The sequence below is a fragment of the Nothoprocta perdicaria genome, unplaced genomic scaffold (genome assembly GCF_003342845.1).
Source record: "Nothoprocta perdicaria isolate Ctin4 unplaced genomic scaffold, notPer1 scaffold_7, whole genome shotgun sequence".
Taxonomy (NCBI): domain Eukaryota; kingdom Metazoa; phylum Chordata; class Aves; order Tinamiformes; family Tinamidae; genus Nothoprocta; species Nothoprocta perdicaria.
Window position 1 is genome coordinate 1,455,827 of NW_020455976.1, and position 18,929 is coordinate 1,474,755.

General features: G+C 41.4%; 1 protein-coding gene across 2 annotated transcripts in view; it reads right to left on the reverse strand.

The window, feature by feature from the left end:
• Positions 1-18,929, reverse strand: part of BTRC (beta-transducin repeat containing E3 ubiquitin protein ligase) — a 112,814-nt gene that overhangs the window by 12,532 nt on the left and 81,353 nt on the right. For both annotated transcript variants that reach the window (XM_026050515.1, XM_026050514.1), the window contains 7 exons: positions 17,074-17,305; positions 12,235-12,421; positions 8,062-8,158; positions 7,634-7,771; positions 7,007-7,125; positions 4,460-4,709; positions 3,654-3,772 (listed from right to left, as the gene is read on the reverse strand). In XM_026050515.1, the coding sequence (XP_025906300.1) occupies positions 3,654-3,772; positions 4,460-4,709; positions 7,007-7,125; positions 7,634-7,771; positions 8,062-8,158; positions 12,235-12,421; positions 17,074-17,305 (1,142 nt within the window). The remainder of the gene's footprint in view (positions 1-3,653; positions 3,773-4,459; positions 4,710-7,006; positions 7,126-7,633; positions 7,772-8,061; positions 8,159-12,234; positions 12,422-17,073; positions 17,306-18,929) is intronic.

Below are 18,929 nucleotides of genomic sequence, written 5' to 3' on the forward strand. Positions count from 1 at the left end.
TTTATCCACCAATTTCTTCCACTGAAGGTCTGTTTACTCTGTAATGAAGATACCTTATGTGGAAGCAAAAACGTTGGGCATTCTAAATTTACGATTTTGTAATGCATTCTTGCTCTCAGATAATTTCTGTGTCTCTCTGCTGAACTGTTTCTAATACTCCAACAGCCTTAAAAAATTCTGGCACCAAAAACTGGACGTAGCATTCCAGGAAGAGTCCCAACTATGTGTTATTCTCTCAAATGTAAATAACTCAAGAGTTTTGGACTTCATGAAGGATTTTTACCATGGAGAATAAATTAAAACACATCATTTTTTACCCTTGCACACTACACTGACAAATCTTTAAGAAATGCTTGAAACAGTTATGAAGTAAGTCAATTTGCTTTCTGTTCTTTTGTCAGTTTCTTGACGTAACTCCCAATTATCATGGATAAAGAGGGATTATTTGCCTCTAAGAACTGAAGGTCTTTGACATGTATTGGCTGTATGTATTTCACCTCTGGATGATACGTGCTCTGTTCATGACAAACAGTAATCTTTTAATAGCAGTAGCTACTGTGATCCTATGACATGCAGCTGAAAGAAGAATGCAGTCACAAAAATTCTTAAATGTTTATTAAATAAGAGTTCATACTGACATGGAGTTCACAGTAGTGAGGAGGACAAGGGGTTCATGGAATCTGTCCGGGTGACTCATCTCAAAGCAGCACAGCTGCTGATGGATCGGGTCACTTTTCCTTCAGAGAGAGACAGACRAAGAAATTGTCCCCATATATTTATCCCTGAGATCCTCCCCCAGGGAATAACCCAGATCCAATGAATGTGTGCTCAGGGCTAATGGATAATGACTTCTTGAGCTTGCCAAAACAAGCTGCTCTCCCTCTGGAGCATGGAGGAATGAACAGATCTCCTTCTTCATTGTAGGACTCGGAAAACATTTGCCTATACCTACATTTAAGGCCAAGGAGATGATTCCTCAATCACTGAAGTTGATCTTTCAGGAATYTGTGAAGATCCCAGTAGTTTCCACATTAGGAACAGTCAAGGTCAGAGCAAGCAATGCTGTGGCAAAGGTCTGCCAAAGGCACTCCGGCTGGTCAGGCAGCATTAAGTGTCCCAAGGACTGTCAACAGGATGGGCAATGCCAGAAATGAACTGGTGCAGAAAGGTTCAAAGCGCAATCACATGCCAGGAACTTCCATGCCATGTGTTTCCACTTCTTGCCATCAATCCCAAGTGTGCCAACAGCTTTGGAAGGCTGTGATAATTCAGGCCTGTATCACCAGTTTTGAGTTTCCACCTGAATCCAACTGGGATTAGAAAAGATGATCACGTCCCTAGCCATGTGGGGAATGGGCCTTYGCGCACAAATGGGATAAGGAAAACTCAAGAGCAGCTTATCCCAAATCTTCAGCTCTATGACGAGCAGATTTGGCTGGCAAAGGCACATCCCAGACTTAATAATCTTCTCAAATTATTTCTTCTTTAAACAGTCAAAGAACTAAATAACAAGAGAACTATTCTTAGGCTTAARAACTAACTAACTATAAAAATCACTGGAAAGCACATGCAGGCAAGGATACTACAAGCTCCTCCTTCCTATATCTTGGGGAAAATACCTGGAAATAGAGGGAGGTCTGCAATAATGTCACCCTTTAATTCTTGTGCAGTCCTGTCAGAGTTGGAAGTCACGCAGAATGTGGGCCAGTCTGAATGCCCATCACCTAGAGAGAAAGCTGCTGTCTAGAGTCCAGCATCAGATCCCCTAGACGTGCACACACTGGAGGATGATTACACATGCAAATCAACCTCTCATTTGTAAATGAACCCAGGATGGATGATCAGGTCTAACTCTCTTGATTTTTGTGTTCTGACTTAATAATTTTGCCCCTAGAGGCCAGGATACTGAAATGGTTGGATTTAAGTAACCTGATTAAACTACATAGGTCAGTTTTTACCTGATGGAAATTAGCAATATTATAGTGATGTCTATCTGCAGATATATGTCCTTTTATGGAGTCTCTCTTAATAAAAATGATTTTAATTTTCCAGCTAAGTCTAACACTCCTTGGATTTGCAGGTACAGAACAGGAAATCACACAGTCTCATTCCCTTTCGGAGAAAAAGTTTCCCTGCAACTGAAGAATGACAAACTTCAAATTCCATGTTAGGCTGCAACCTCTACTAAAGCCAAAACACAGCACCTGGTATTTTACAGTAGATTAAAATCAAATATACAGAACACCAGGCCACCCAGGAAGAGGAATTATAATCTGCCCCTTTTTAAACACCCTTCCATTGACATGTGCCCTCTGCTAATGGTTGAAAGAAGAGTGAGCAGGTAAGCTTTGTGCCTTGCCCACAAAGCTGTGAAATCTGACATCCATTAAGATTCACTGCCAACATTCCTGAAATTCTAGCACAATTTATCTGTCAACTAGGGATTTTGTCCAGTGTAAGCATAAAAGTAATCACATTCCTCTTTAGTGTTATTACTATATTGACATTTACTTTTATTCATATTACAAGCTATATTTTAAAATCTTCCCGAGGTGCTGCAATATTTAACTATTTATTACTCTAATTCTGGGACCAAATTGCAGAGCAATATTTTTAGTATTTGAAGTGCAGGAGTTCTCATTGTAAGTTGTGTTATTCTTGTAAAATGCCTGTAACGCCTATTCTCCTCATTTAAGAGAGGAAAGTCCCAGCTCTCTTGGACCATCTGTTTTTCTTCCTCAGCCACAATCTCAGACAGTCATACAGTAAAATCTGGTACAATAACCTAGCGATAGCTAAAGGACTATAATTTTCTTACACACTCCAAAGCAGGGAGAGGCAGCTTGCTGCAAAAAAAGAGCACAAGCAAATAGCAGGATGAATCATTTTCACTGAGAAATGATTTTCAACTTGGAATGAGAAGCTCTTCTGCTTAGGCTGTCCAGCTTTCAAGCTTTATTAGAGGGCACAGAGCTCTCTGAATCAATGGTAAAGACTAAAAGGGAAGCTGTTCTTCTTCCTGCCTGCATGATGAAGTCATTCCCCTACATCACTCACATTACTATTTGAGTCTGCCCCTAGCAAAGGTGACAGTGGGACATCTCTCTGTCAGCAGCTGCAGGTTGTAGGGAGAAATCCCATCTCCTATCAGAGGGAGTTAAATCTCAGATTGCAACCAGGGCAGCTGGAGAAGCGCAAAAGGGAGCAAACTGAACTTCATGCTCCAAACCAGCTGTTCCAAACTTTACCGGGTGCCAAGTACCATGAGGAGTTTGGCGAGAGCCCAGGAGGATTTCTGCAGAGGATTAAATGCCTCTTACTGCAAATCTGACCCCTTTAACTAGACACATAGCCCAATTAAAATATCACAAGAGGACATCACATAAAGTGGTCCTTGCCAGCTCTTTCATACACCAGAATTGTCAGAGCAGTGCAACTCGTTGATYAGTATGGGTCTCCTGAGATACAGAGGATAGAAGACAACACTGTAAAAAAGGCTTCTAATATCTCTACCCAGTAGCTCCCAACGTTCTACGCCAAAGGAAGCATATTTCAACGACGACAAGGGGACAGACCACTGCAGTTAGCTAAGCCCCCCACTGCCCAGGGAAGCAGGCACAACGTGCTGGCACAGAACTCACTGTGTCTCTCACCTGATGGTATTGTCCGACGAGCCGCTCACGACCAGCCTGTCTCTGTACTGCAGACACGCGATGCCTCGTTTGTGCCCGTTTAGGGTGCGCACAAACTCGCAGGTACTCGTGTTCCATACCTGTCACAGGAGAGGTGGGGGAAAACACACACAGGCAAAATTATTAAGAAGAGACTAACAAAAGCTGCTATATGGGAGATATATAGGCGCATCCGGAATTTTTGTAATTGGAAATACTATCATTGAGATTGGGAAAATTACTCTTTCAGTAACTTGTGGCTACAGCCTGCTGCTGTTGGCAGCCTGGGTTGCTGTACATAGAAAGCTTTTGCCATTTCTTGCCATTTATAGCTTCCAGAATTAGGTTTTAACACCCTCAGACTGTGATTTAACATATATAGGAACCAGATTTTTCCGAGTTTTAATGTTACAGATTAGGATTCCAGCAGCAACATCTAAGTGATTCCTATCCACTCACCTTTGCTTTTGCCCCTCATGCAGCCCTCTGACAACTATTTGTGTGACTGATGCTGAAATAAATTATAGAACTAGTCCAGCTGAAAAAGAACACAGAAAAAATACCAGTCCTTTTTCAACTGCATTGGTACCTGTATCGGATGTGCCACACAGCTTTCTAAACAAGCTATGTGAGCTCAAGAGAGGAAGAATGAGTGGAAATGAGCAGCAGGAAAGACACTACTTTTAAAGAAAGGTCTGTGTAATAACAGCTGTCTTCTCTATCTGGTCATTGTTCTTAGTTATTAAATTCCCAATGCTGTAAATAAAAAAGCCTCTGAACCACCTCACCTTTATAGTTCTGTCGCCTGATGCTGATACGATGTACTTGTCATCAAAGTCCACTACGTTGACAGCGGCTCGGTGCCCTACTAGCACCCTCCTGAGGGTGATGTCCGTGGGCGAAGCCATGTCCCACACGGCAATGGAGCGGTCCTTGGAACATGTCACCATCATGCCGTTGTTGAAGCGGAGGTGCAGCACTGCTTCGCAGTGGTGGATCAGCGTGTTCAGCATCTCGCCCGCGTTCACATCCCACACCCTGCAGGTGCAAGCATCAAAACGGAGGTGAAAGGGGTTAAAAAGCAGTCAGTATCTCTCTTTCTGCAGAGAAGAGTGGCTCAGGGAGGTAATCAACTCTCTAGTAATATTAGAGAAGCAAAAAACACAAGTTATATCTAAATCAGCTAAATATTTCATTACAAGATCTATTACATAAAACTGTTGATTATGGGTATGTGGAGACAGTCCAGCAGCCAAAAACCCTGCAATGCAGTTAACATCATAAAAACAACTCAGCCAGGAAAAGCACTCTAATTAAGAGAATTTAGTGCTGAGGGAAGGTATGGGATGGACAGACCTAAAGACCGATAATGAGGCAAGTTCCCCATTATCTAAGCCTAACACACACTCCATTTCCAGTCTAGGGGCACTTAAACATGACCTGGTAAGAGGCAAGTTCAGAAGCAGATTCAGACTTTTGACCTCTCTCACAGCACTATCAACACAGAGGATAATTTATACAGAGGCAGAAGATAAGATAATACTTCTCTGACAAACATAAGCAATTGCACAAAGTTGCACAGTGAATTCACTCAGCAACACTTCAGGTACACGACTACATTTTAGGAATGTACTGAATACCCAAATTAAGAAAGAGGTTTTCTGACAAATTAGTATTATTGGAATGAACTGTTAGATGAACAGYTAACTTTAGATGAAAAAATGTTACAGTGGAGTTCAATACAGAACTTCTGTGACTTGGAGATTTTAAGTCTTAAATATGTTATTTTGGGCACCTGTTTGCAAACTTATTAATCCTCCATAAAAACATTTCTTTTGGTGTTATCACAGTAATATTCCACCTACAGTGGGGGCAGAAAAACCCCTATTAGCAGACAAAACAGACATCATGCAAGCTTTCTTCTGCTAATAAGGTAAATAGGGAGAAAAGGCAAGATGGGAGAAAGCTTCCTGAAGTCTTATTGTCTAATGCAGAGATGCTGAAACTTCTGTACTTCAAATGAAAGAAGAGTATGCTGCCAATTACAGAATGCAAAGGAAAAAAAGCCCACAGACTAATGACCCGAGCTATTAGCATACAAGCAATTTGCAGACAGGGTTGCCAAACTGAACAGAAGATCAAGACCTACTGCCTTCCCTGGACAAGTGCATCCCTGAGATCTGGGAAGCATTAAGAACCCATCTGTACTGTCTATTGGATAAAGCCCCTCTTCCTGGAGAGACCCAAGAAGGATAAAAGTGATGAATCCCTTGTGCCTTTGGAGTCTGCGCAAACATTTATAGATACAGTAGGAACCAAAGTATTTCTGGGCAAGCGGCCAGTCTGCAATTTGGCCTGCCTGGTCTGGTGTGGAAAATTAAAGTGCTTGTTATGGAGAGCAGCCTCTCCTTTTACAATCTGTGTTTAGCACAGTGCAGGGCCCATACTGACTAACGCAGGGCTGGATCTCCAGATAGGTGGTGTTGCCTAAATTCTGGATTCCTACTAATTATAGGAATTGGCACCACATGACTGCATGCAGCACATGTAAGGGGCTGAATTTAATGGTCACTAGCCTAACAGGTAGCCTTGACACAAGCATAGCAGGAACACATGCTAAGAGCTTCAGAAGAGGCCAACTGACACAGCTCTGTGCTGCCCCCAACTTCACTGCATGGGTGTTTTTTGTATTCTGACAACAGGAGGACATATAACAGCACAGGGAAGAAGCGTTTGCTCCATCATCTCCAGGTTCATATTGCAACTCACTAATTCAAATATGGCTGTATATACATTGCAGATATTAGAATCCCCAGAAGTTCATACGTCTAATGAACTTCGTATCTGCAAAGTGAAAATAAGCACCTCAAGTCGTGACTGAGGTGTCCTACCAGAGCCTACCAGAGCGCAGAAAGACTGAATGGGAAGATGAATCATGCTGAAACTGAATTTAAAGCCACAGGAGATCTATTCACTCATTCTTGGTTAAAATTAAGGGAAAACAGGTAACTAAATCTTCAAATTTGTTTTCAGAAATTCAACCCATTTTTTTACAAGTTATCCTCGGGCTTAGGCAGGATCCAAACATGCAAATTGGGGTGAAACAAAATGGTCTTCCTAAATCACCTTGAGCTTGACTGACCTTTAATTTCTCATTTCTCCTGGACAGCCACTTGCGTGGACATCTGATAAACAAGAACAGTGTGCTCCTCAACAAAGGTGCTGCTCCACTTCATGGAACTGACTGAACAGCACGTAGTTACAGATCATTTCAGCAGCTAACAAGGCCGGGCTTGGGAAAGGCAAACAGAAAGCTCAGACTGAAGGGCACATACCTGACAGTTGAGTCTGAAGATCCAGTAATAATCACCCGTTCATCATACTGGAGGCACAGGACAGAACCTGTGTGGCCGGTGAGAATTCGTTTGCATTCCAATGTATTCTTATCCCAGATCTAGGATGGCAAACATTCAAAACCAGTTGCTAAGTAAGGTTTTCATCACATAATAAGTACTTACTGGTCAGTTGTTCTGTTTTGTTATTACAATCCACCACCTATATTGCAGCTAGAACTTCTTTAGTGGCATGGGCCAGTCTTTGTAGTCTTCCATGGGCTCTTTAGTGCAATACATTAAAAACTTTGATACTTCTGCCTTTATTATGTACATTGGTTTTATCTTTCTCATTGGGGCACAGTAATTACATGGCCTGTAATTACAGATGGACAGAAACTCCAGCAGCACAGTCTGCTTGGTAAGCTCTCTTGCCACACACAACAGGCACACGCGCTGCTCAGGCATGAGGTGGCAGAAGGAAAAGACTAAGTTACATACTGGGAAGAAATCATTTTTGGCAAAGTCATTTAACCAGAGTCTTGGCAGGTGTCACTGAATTAGAACGTAGTATTAATTAGGGAGTAAACAATATACGTTACTGAGTATGGCATTCTGAAAAATTCTCACCTTGATAGTGTTGTCTCGTAGGCCACTTACTATCTTCTGGTCATCGTATTGTAAACAGTAAACTCCTTTGCTTGTCTCACTTCGGCAGTGGATTCTCTGTAAACTGTGCCTTCCACATCGCCAGTTTGACTCTATTGTCTTGAGGAAACACAAAGGAAAAAAAAGAGAAATAAAAATAAAGTATGSAACTGTCTTCCTCATTATTTTTGTTTGAGAAAGCACCTGTGACTGCATTTTCAAGTAGCTGACTGAGCAATCCAACTCATCCTCTGTCTGAATGAGTGACAAAGCCCTAGGATCTTGTGTATGTATCCAAGATTTACAAACTCTGGACAAATACAAACATGGCATATTTAACAGAACCAATTTCAAAATTTTAGCCTGAATAAGTCAGGGAGATTAAAAAAAAACACACAGATGTTTCTTACCTCTATGTCCTGTATAATTTTGGGGTAAAGTGCTCTGTAGAAGGAGTTGGGTGGTGCAGTCCCATCAGGAGGCTTATTTTTAAATAGGTATTGTCCCCTAGAAGACAAAGAACACTCCTACTGAGCACAAATCTGTTTCAGAGTTTTGGAGAAAGGCCTTCTTGACATTTTACAAATGGTTAACAACTGCTGAAAAGCACAGACAGATTCATATTCACACTTAATTTACTCCATAAGACAGGACGGCTCCTCATTCTGTTCRCCCTGCAACATATCTGCCTTTCACTGAGACACTGATACACATTTATGGGAAAGCAGTTGCTAATCACTCACGGAAGGGAAATATATTATCTCTTTTGGACATTAGCTCCTTTAACTCAATAGGATGTGAGAATGGCTCATGTCCACAACACACATACCCTTATCGTATGTCGCCTTGAAAAGAAAATCAGCAAAGGAAATGCTCAAAACCAGTATGCACTTAAGGCCAGCCTTGATCTGTACTGGCAGGAGCAGCATCAACTTTGGTATGTGGTCATTTTATGCTACTACTAGATTTTGGTAAAGAGCTCTTCATCTGTGATGCCTTCCCCACTTCAATACTGATTTGGAATACTCATATCCCAAGTTAGATTTTTGCTCCAAAAAAAACCCCGCAAACGGCAATCACTACCTGCTGGGTAAAAAACTTTAATTCCTCATCCTGAAGTTAAGAAGGCACCAAACACGGTGTGGAAGCTAGTAAAGCCCACCATGGGCGTACTAACTGCTGTTCTGCCTGGCACCATGCCTCACAAAACGGAGAGAGGCACAAATGCCTCCGAGTGTAATCCTGGCATCAGAGGCGCAGGGTCTACGCTGGGCCAGCGCTCCGCTTCCCCCTCCCTTTCTCCATTACGCTATAATTAATTGTTTAATACTTCCTTGTGCATTTCTTTCTTGTCCTTTCCACGCAGTATAGCTTGAAATTCATTTGCGAGGCACTGTGTGAGCTGCCCTCCTGTACTCTGTAAAATTTGCGTTAGAGAAAGCTCAACCATGATTCAAGGCTGTTTTTAAGGAGATATATATTATATAACACTGACCAAGCCAAATAAATGCTCAAGAAAAGCACTTTGAAACTTCTTAAAAAAAAAAAAAAAAAAGAAACTATTTAGGGTGTACTGAAAGAGAGCTGCTTTCATGGACCTTTATTCACTGTCATCTACGTGAAATAGTAACCTGGAAGTCCATGCAAGAGAATCAACATTACTGCTCCAGGGAAACTGAAAATATTTTGGAGATATGCAAAATGAGCAAGGCACATCCTGGATGATCTGGGATAGGTGTAGGACAGTATGTATATGACCCTATCTGCCTGAAAACCTCACTGTTGTTTCCAGTTTTATCAGCTGACCTAAAGAACGGTCTTGTCTCCCTACAAACTGAGCCTTRCTGCATGTATAGCTAAGGGATTGCTGGAACTTCCACAGCCCTCCTCTCTGATAAAAGAAACTATTGTCGGCAGTTTCTGATGACTGGCCAACATAATCTACTATTCAGATGGACATAATAAAGCCCTGATTCTGGGCTTCTGTTTTTATTCTTCTCTAAATCTCTTTCTAACCCTTTCTGCTCCCTGACTAGCTGGCAGGGAAGGCTAGTTTGGGTGGTTTCTGCTGTAAACCACAGACTGCTCATGCTGAAATCAGGCAGCCCATGTGCCGAGCTAAGCGAGAAGCTGTAAGCAAATAACACCAGCCATCTATCACTCTGAACTGTCCACCTAGTCACTTCCTTGTGCCATTCATAGGGCTGATTACAAGCTATAAAGCTCTGTATGGCAGAGATGCAATTACACCGTATATTTCTTGTCTGCCTCTCTTATCCATCCTGCCATTCCTGCAGTTATATCTTCTAGAGGTAACCAGAGGGCAATCTGAAAGAGCCTGCACAACTTGCTCCAGCTGTAGCAGAACAACCTCCAGGATGCAGCACAGACATGGAGAAGAGGTGCAGGAACAGGTTACAACTGCCCCCTTTGAGATGAGAAGCACCATTTTGTAACTGTGTTTTAGAAATAGCATGTGTCTGTAAGCCTAGTAAGGAGTATTAATGCAATTTCTTAAACTTGGAGGGAGTAACTTCAGAATAACTAGCTATTACCTCGATGAGCTGCAGAGAAGGTATAAAGTTCCAGAGAACAGAAGAGAAATGCAGGTCTTTTATTAAAAAATGAAAAGGAGATACAGTCTTGCTGGAAGTGCTAAGTGCTCAAGGGTGCCCACACAGAATGGGTTACTAATGGTGCACTGTCAAACAGGAAGGCAGCTGGTCCTTGCAGGGGATGTCTCCTAAACAGACTGTTACAGAGCATTTTCCTTACTGACAAAGGATGGAATGGGGCCACATTTATTACACGGACAATGATACTRAAACAGGGAGATGCTACAAGCATTTTGCAGGGTTAGATTATGCTTTTAATGTTCCTGATAAGGTAGAGAAATATTAAGAAATAAAGTTGGAGAAATGTTAAGAAATAAACAGAATTCAATTCAATAAGACAAAAGCAAAGTTCAGGACTTCGTAATAATATAAACATGCAAGATGATGAGCACTGGCCAAGAACAGCTGCTATAAAAAAGGCTGTTGAAAGGACCATATAACAGTATTGTACTACTATTAAAAAAAGCACATTTTCTCCTGCTGAACATAAACTGGAGTGTCCTCCATAAGACATGAAAAGCAATCCCAAACTATCCAACTCTGGTGTCCCTCTGGCCATAGTAAGTCCAGCTGGGACATCATCCTCCACTAGTGGAGGGGCTAATGGTGGGTTTGAGGATTCAGCCCAAGTAAACTATGAATGACAAGCAAACAACAAAGCACAGGACTAGGGTTGCTGAGTGCATCCAGTACGCAGGAAACATGATTATTGTCAAACTTGTGAAAAACTGCAAAAAAGAGAGCAAGAAACTGCCTTCTATGTCTGTGCAGGGCAAATAAAACAGGATGAACTGCAGTAATAAAGACTGAGTTTAGAATTTAGGAAAGTCTTTCTAACAGTAAAGATAGGGAAGCAATGGAATTGCTTGACCAAGGAAGGAAGGCACGGGGAATCTCCATCAGTGAAGGTTTTCAAAGCTGAGTTGCAGAAGCACCTGGGATGACTAGAAGCAGCTCGCTCTGCCTTTGGGGAGCAGAAGAGACTACCTAATCTTTCTTCAGACTTACAGACTTTCAACAATAAAAAGCAAAAGTCCAAGAGAGACCAAGCCACTACAGGAGATGTAAAAGCTAACTGGGTCACGGTTGTGGTTCTTTACTCTTTTTATACATATTAGGCTCCTGGAAGGAGATCAACAGAGGACTTATTTTTGAAGGAGATTTCACAATTGTGATTTACTCGCCTTCACTTCCCGAGACAAACAGTCCAACAAAACTAACCGTGAAGCACAAGTCTTTGTTTGCAACTCGGTATCTTTTTCTTTTTAATAGCAACCAAAATGCCTGAGCTGTCACTTTTATCTTGTTTATGAAATATTCATACCCAGCTTCCTTTCTGCCAACATCCTAGGGACACCCTTGGAAAAGAAAATTATGTATTAAAGGAGGTACCCTTGAGAGGGAAAGTTCTAATGAAATGTTAACAGAGCAGCTTCAAACTTGAGTGAGACCCACACTCTAGTAAGGCTATTCCAGATGATTATTAACTAATCTATCTGCATTTCTAAAGTCCCCTATTCTCCGTGGTACCTAYCCTCAGCTTCCAGTTTGAAAATTAAACAGATATCTAATAGTGAAAATCTGCTGAGGAAAACAAACAGACCTATCAGACAACAACTAATTCATAGCACATGCTGCCCCATTGCCACCCCTAAAAAAACTCCTCTGAACTGCTGACAAGTTTAGTGTTCCCCTGGGGCGTACACAGCTTCTTAATTTGAACCAAATGACAGCTGGGCGTAAAAATCTCACTCTGTACATCTCACTTGTCACAGCGGGAGAAGAGCACGATCAGAGGAGCAAGGTGAGAAAGAAGCCCCCAGACTGCCTGTAGAGCCACATAAAGCCCTGGAGAGAAACCCCAACTCCCCAATTTCGCTGTAAGCAGTCGTGCAACCCAAAAGAAGTTTTGAGRTGCTGAGTAACGCATTTCAAACACGGTCAGGAAGGCACGAAAGGGAACCTCACCATCCTCTCCTCTCGGACAAGCCCCTCCACAGGGAGTCTGTCCTGACCATCCTCTCGATGAGCTTCTTCCACAGCATGCCGTCCGACGTCACCCGGTACCACTCCTTGCACACCAGCTCCGCCGCGCACAGCGACTTCGCGTCCAGGTAGGACAGAATGTTCTCTGCAATGTGGTCCAGTCCCCGAGCTAGGGGAGGAAAAAGACAGACTCGTTACTTGCTGGGGAGGTTAAGATACCCGCTCTTCCCTAYGCCTTTTGCAGCTACTCTTCTGCATGCAGAGCTGGACCAAAGGCACAGAAGAGCATTTGCAGCTAAGTTCAGGAGTGAACAGCGTTCTCCAACTTCCTTTGGATATAACACAACAAGTCATTAAAAATAATAAAGAATCCAAGAAGTCATTCCAATCTATTTCGATGGGTTTTAGCACTAGGGGGATATTCTATGGATGGCATTTCCAACTCAGCAACGCAGCCCCCAAAATCTCTCTATATTAGGACCATTTCTCATCTCACTGCTACAGCTGTTCTCATGTTCCAACGGCTCAAAAGCTGTTTTTGCTAAAGCAGTAGCTTTTAAACGTAATGAAGAAAAAAATATATATTCCCAATGTGTGCCCTGAAGGGTAATGGTACCTTTAGACACGGGGGAGGGAAAAATATGCAGATGCACAGGGAAGTGGAGGGAAGAAGAGGCAGGCTAARGAGAAAGCTAAGCAGGTTTGCTGGTGGCATTTATTTCAGTGGGTGGAGAGAAATATGCACCAAAGTGGTAAAATTTGCAAATATTTTCCAGGTTGAATACCAAGCATGGTTGGAGTAAAATATAAGGCAACAGAGTAAGAAACAAGCAACTACCACAATTACAGGGCTTTGGCTCCATAGCCTGATTAGCACCGAACAGGCTAGTGTAACTTGAATACCTGGGGGCTGGGGAAGGTCATGCTATGTTACTTAGGCTGGATGGATTTATCCACTAAAAATCTGCCCTTACCCACTCAAATTTTACCACTAGCAAGACTTCAGAGGAATATGATGCCTATCAAAGGAGCTGCCGCATGAGCACAATTCCTCTTGGAGGCAGCTCAGTTCGCAAGTGAGACACGCAGAGTCAAGAGATTATCGCACTTCACGCGTCAAGTTTCAGGGGCTTTGGGGAAGCTGCAGGACAGACCCCATCACCCTCCAGGCATAACGTTCAGACCAAGCAAAAAGGAAGCATGGCAGATTGGCATTACATGCATCTTCCCTCCTCTTCACATGTGGAACACAGCTAAATGCATCTTTTCCTGCCTTTAAAATGACAGCCTTGAAAACAAGGCTCCACTTGCCAGCGACCACAAGGCAGAGGTGGCACAGGCATTTTTACAGCCACAGGGCCATTCTGCAGCAAACACCAAGTTGCCATCAGCTGATTTTTATTAAGAGYTCACGAGACGATGCGGGCTCCGACCTTCACTTTCTCATTAACCAACAGCTCAAAATGATCTCTCCATGCACAAAAGAACTCATCGTGTCTCTTCTTACTCCTTCCAAACATCCTGTATATTTTTACAGTCATTTCCAAATACAGTTACACTTTGAGGCAGTTATGCTGGTGTCCAACATCTTATACTTCCATTCATAAAGTGCAAAAGGCGTGTGAATGGTACCGCATGCAGTCACAGAGTGGAGAAAGAAGCCTGATATTTCTTATCTTTATAGATGCAAAATTAGATGTCAACCTGCAATATAAAAGCCTCAGCAGCCTTTACTACACTTTTAATTTAAAAAGATATAGACACCTATTGCATAAAACTCTTTAAAAAGTGTGTTTGTGATTTTATGGTGATCTATAGAGAGATGATGTTTTGGTGAAAAACTGGAACCTGCAGGACATTTACAACTCGTTTGGGTGGATAACAGGGTGGACAACAATGTTGTGCTTCTCCAGCCCTCATATCTGCCATCCTGCACTTTGTCCAGTGGGGTGAAGTTAGCCCATTTGCTTTCCCATTTCCCCCTATGTGGATYCCAAGCAGCCCAAAGATACCCACATACCCACTAAGGTTTTACAAATACCCTAGTGGCTTTATGTGAGTTTTTGGGGAGCAAAAGTGATTGCATCTGGGGCATAGATTAGTGGCATAAAAGAGGGCTGCACAGCATAAACTGTGCAGGATAATCCTCTACAGCTCTGCCTCGGATCCACAACAGACTATCAGTAGATGCACTTGAAATCCTGCCATTGAGGGGTGGATTAAATATTTCCATCACTGTAAGTCACTCTTGCCATTGATCCCCTTCCCCTTAATACTGCTRTTCTGCAGCCCTTCACTCCCCTTATGGTGAATGAACGGGCAAAATTATACCCAGCTACAAACTCATTATTATTATTCCGTTTAAGAAGAGCACAGCTCACACAGACATGTATACCCCAAAGCATCATTTTCTTAAAAAAAAAAAAAAGAGAAGTTTCCCTTCACAAAAGGTTTTGATAAACTAATGTGAAACCTGATTAGCCCTTCAGCCTTTCACGCCAAGTTATCCTTGCAGTACAGTGCAGTCCTAGGCAGCTGGAGCCGAATGAATGTTTCAGTTATTTCACACGTGAAACCCTTAAAAATGACTTTCCTCATAAAAAATGTTAACTGCTTGGCAATTCTAAGCYGAGAGCATACTTTTGAGAAATGGAACAAAGTTTGTTAAATGCATGTTTAATCGGGGTTATTCAAACAACCTTAATGCTGTCCAAAGTCCTGGGAACACAACCTGAACCAATTTTACTCTGAATTAAAAAGGCATGTTCGTGATATAAAACTACCTGAAAACACAGGCATTCTATGGGACAGCATTAGGAGGAGAGAGACAAGATGCATCAGGATCTTGGAGTAATTTTATTGCTTAATTTACTTGAGAGGGAGACTAGGAGAGAAAACGAAGGTGTAAAATCAAACTTGTCAAGCATTTGAGGTTTCAAGAAAGCTAGAAAATCCTTAAAGAGTTTAGCTTATTTTAGCTTATGCAACTTAATTCCTAATGCTAGGTTTAAATAAAGGCTTCTACTGTCCTTGAGGCCTTCTAATTTTTAAAATGCTTTCAATAATACCTTGATGAAGAGGATTTCATGGGGCCTACAACCTCCATGAGCAAAATTCTTTCCTAGCAGTTTCTCACCTTCCCTTTCCACTCATGTTCCTCATGACATTTTCCCTGACTGCACTTTTAGCCAGTGCAATTCTTTGCCATGCAATTTCTCTCTTGAAATTATAGTCATTAGGACATGAGCACTTCACAAACATGCAAATCCATTCACATGCATTATCTAGGCACACTATTCCCCTAACTCTTCAAATACTCAGTTACTAACTGCCTAATTCCTATCTGCTTTACACTCTGAGGGAGCCAAATTTAAAGACAGAGGTACTTGACTATTGTGAAAAACATACTAACAAAAGCAGGGAAATGTTGGGTGCTTCTGAAACTACTTCTAATGCTTGCCCAAAACTTTCAGGAAAAAGCCTGAAGAATGAACTTAAACAAGGGAGAATGAGATATGGTGGCTTGTTTTTATGTAGCACAATGGAGAAAGAACTGGAAAAAAAGTGGATATAACTATATGTATACTTCAACTTTAAAAGTGGAGAAACCAGTGCCCTTTCAAAATCCTCTCCATTTTCCTGACACARAACAGCTTCACAAGTTGTAAAGCTGCTCTAAGTGCACGAGATTATTGCCATTGGACTACTAAAGACTCACATAAAGCAGGTACTTAGCATAACTAAGTTTTTTTTTAAACACTAGAATAGCCATTCGATTACTGCGCACAATGAGCTTAAAAATCCAGAGAGTCTACACATTTAACTTCATAGCAACACTCCTGCAGTGCCTTTATTCTTAGCTTGCTTTTTGCTCTTCCAGCTCTAGAATTCAAATGTCAGGTTGCAAAACCCCTTCTGAGGAAAACAAGTGGGCTGAACATGGTGAACACAGTTCTACAAACGCGTCCACACAAGTTTTGTGCAAGAAACAAGAGGCAAAAACTGTAGCACTTCCTACTCAGGTCCATCTGAAACTAAGGCGCTAAGCTGTTGCAATGCTGATCTATTAACTATCAATCCATAGAGATATGATTTAATGGTCTGAAAAAAAAAGTAGGTAGGAATTTCTTGCTGGTTCTGAGATTCTACTGCTGTATAAATTAAAGTATGTTTTATCTCCCACTCCTTTCATTTATGAGACAGGAACAATACAAAGCTGCCTATATRCTATTTTAATGTATGCATTCTGGGGAAATTCATCCAATGCCCTGTCTGAGAACAGTCAGGAAAATAATCTTAATGGAAAGCACTACCTTGGTGCAAATATGTGTAACAGTTCTGYTCTTTGCTCTGCTCTGTGTTGTCCTATGCTTGCATTTCACACCCACACAAAAAATCAACTCAGTTTCAGGGAAGTATCTTACAAGTAAAAGAAGTAAAACAACAGGTAAGAAAACCCRCCTGAATGACCAAAAATAAGAGTAGTTTTCATTTGTATAACTTTTGTTATTCGTGCATTGTTAGGGGCATTATGAGTACAACTGGGCAGAGGCCCAGTGTTGTGCTTCCTTTGCATACTGAGCAGATCTATCACTTACTTCTAGCCAAGCCACATTGATTTTAGATCACACCTTGAAAGACACTAAGAACACTAAACAAAATATTACTACATTTCATATTGTAAAATGTTATCATCTGTTTTGCAAACTGATGGTAAAAYAGGACTCTTCAGCAGGACTGGCCATGGTCACAGAAAGCCAAGCAGCAGCATTTTCTGAAAGACAAAACGGAGACTCAACCTTCCTCTGCTCGCAGCAGTACCTGGCAGTGCAGTGATGAAGTCCCTCTGCAGCATGGGTTTGAGGTATGAGTTTATATGTCCATGCTGGTAGTGACACATCTGGGAGATGAGGTGCTCTACAAACTCCACCTGGTCAGACTCGGACCACTGTTCAAAATACTTGACGCAGAGCTCCTTCTCCTTCTCATAGCTTGCAGAGAGTTTTCTTTGCTTGGGCACAATCATACTGGAAGTGCCATTGGCAAGTTTGGTCTGTGAAAGGGAAGGACAGAAAACAAAACATACATGTGAAAAGAAGCTCAAGATGTTTTATAACTTTTTTTTTTTTTTTAATAACAGGAGAAAAAGCTTTCTGATATATAAAATTGGTTGAGAACATGGACTGCACCGGTGCTGCACACAAATGGTGAGATGGGAAATGATGAAGGGCAATTCCATACACAAACATCTTTATTTACATCTTGCACATGGTAAAAAGGCAGATGGATTCCTARTATACAGTTATCAATTACTTCAATGCACCAACAGAAAACTGCATTCATGTTGTTTTTCTTAGAAAGAATGGACCACTCCTGAAATTAATAGGAAATGTATGAAATGGCTAATAAAAACCTAAACAACAATTCTTTTTAGCATAAAATTATGTCTTAAGGGTAGAGCCTCCTGAAATGCACCCTGATATCTGGTATGTACTTCTTTCACAGAATTAAATATCTTAAATTTTCTGAGAACTGTTAAAATATTGTCAGAGGGGCTCAACTTGGAGAGAGTTTCTGGGACCTAACAAAATGCTCACATTTCAATTTATTACTTGATAGCAGGGTATAATTCTTGCATTTTAAATGATTTACCTGGAAGAAAAGCCCACTTTTGCATTGCAAGTCCGTCATTTGTCAAAGCAGCTTTAACTGTTTGTTGGGAGATTATTTTTCCAATACCAGTAAACAAACAGTTTGTATTAAATGGTACATAAATTACTTTTCTATTGCTTTTCAGGTTTAATTATGGCTACAGGCTCCCTTCTTTATAGTCTTAATTTAAAAATACTTACTATGGGCACACATTTAAAACAAGCTTTGAAGTGTTGCTGCAAAAAGGTATCCATACAGCTCCGACCTCAATAATTCTCATTTTGCTACTGTAGATAATTCCCACAGAAAACATTCTTTAGTTCACTGCAATGGTTTGACATTAGATAGCACTTTTAAATTCAATATTATTAGTGTTTTTTTTTTACTTCCAAAATACATTTAGTGGTTCTCTATTAATTATCAAATCATTAAAAACAAATTACAGAATGAGAATACATAAAATTTATATTTAGAGATGTCATGTTTCTATTCCACTGTGAAGGTTGGTTTTAGGCATTAATCTCATCAGGGAGATTTTAYGGACTTTGAAGGAAAAACAAATACTTAAACCTAGATACCTTATTATTTAGTATTAAGGCACGGATTAATTCATGAGTTAAAACAACTAGGGAGTTGTTCACAGACCACAGGAGCTGTTTCTCAGAACTGGGATTAGAATGCAGAAATTCCTCGTTTCTCTGGAGTACAAAATTCTTGCACTTCAACACCTCCCCTAYCCAGGGAACATTTTTACACTGGAACACAAAGGGAAACCCTTTACAAYAACTTTAAAACCCACCCAGCTACTCGTTTATGAGTGTTTTAGAGAAAATCCACAAAACTTAGGATGCTCTTTCCGGAGCTGGAGAGCCTGTTTCCTCCGGGCGCTCCGGCCTCCCACCCCACCTCGGCCCCCACAACCTCCCCACAACCTCTGGGGCTTCAGGCCCGTGTCGCCACCAGGAGCTGCAGCATCTGCAGAGGACGAGTAATGACATCCGTGCACGCGAGCAGATGGCTCGGTC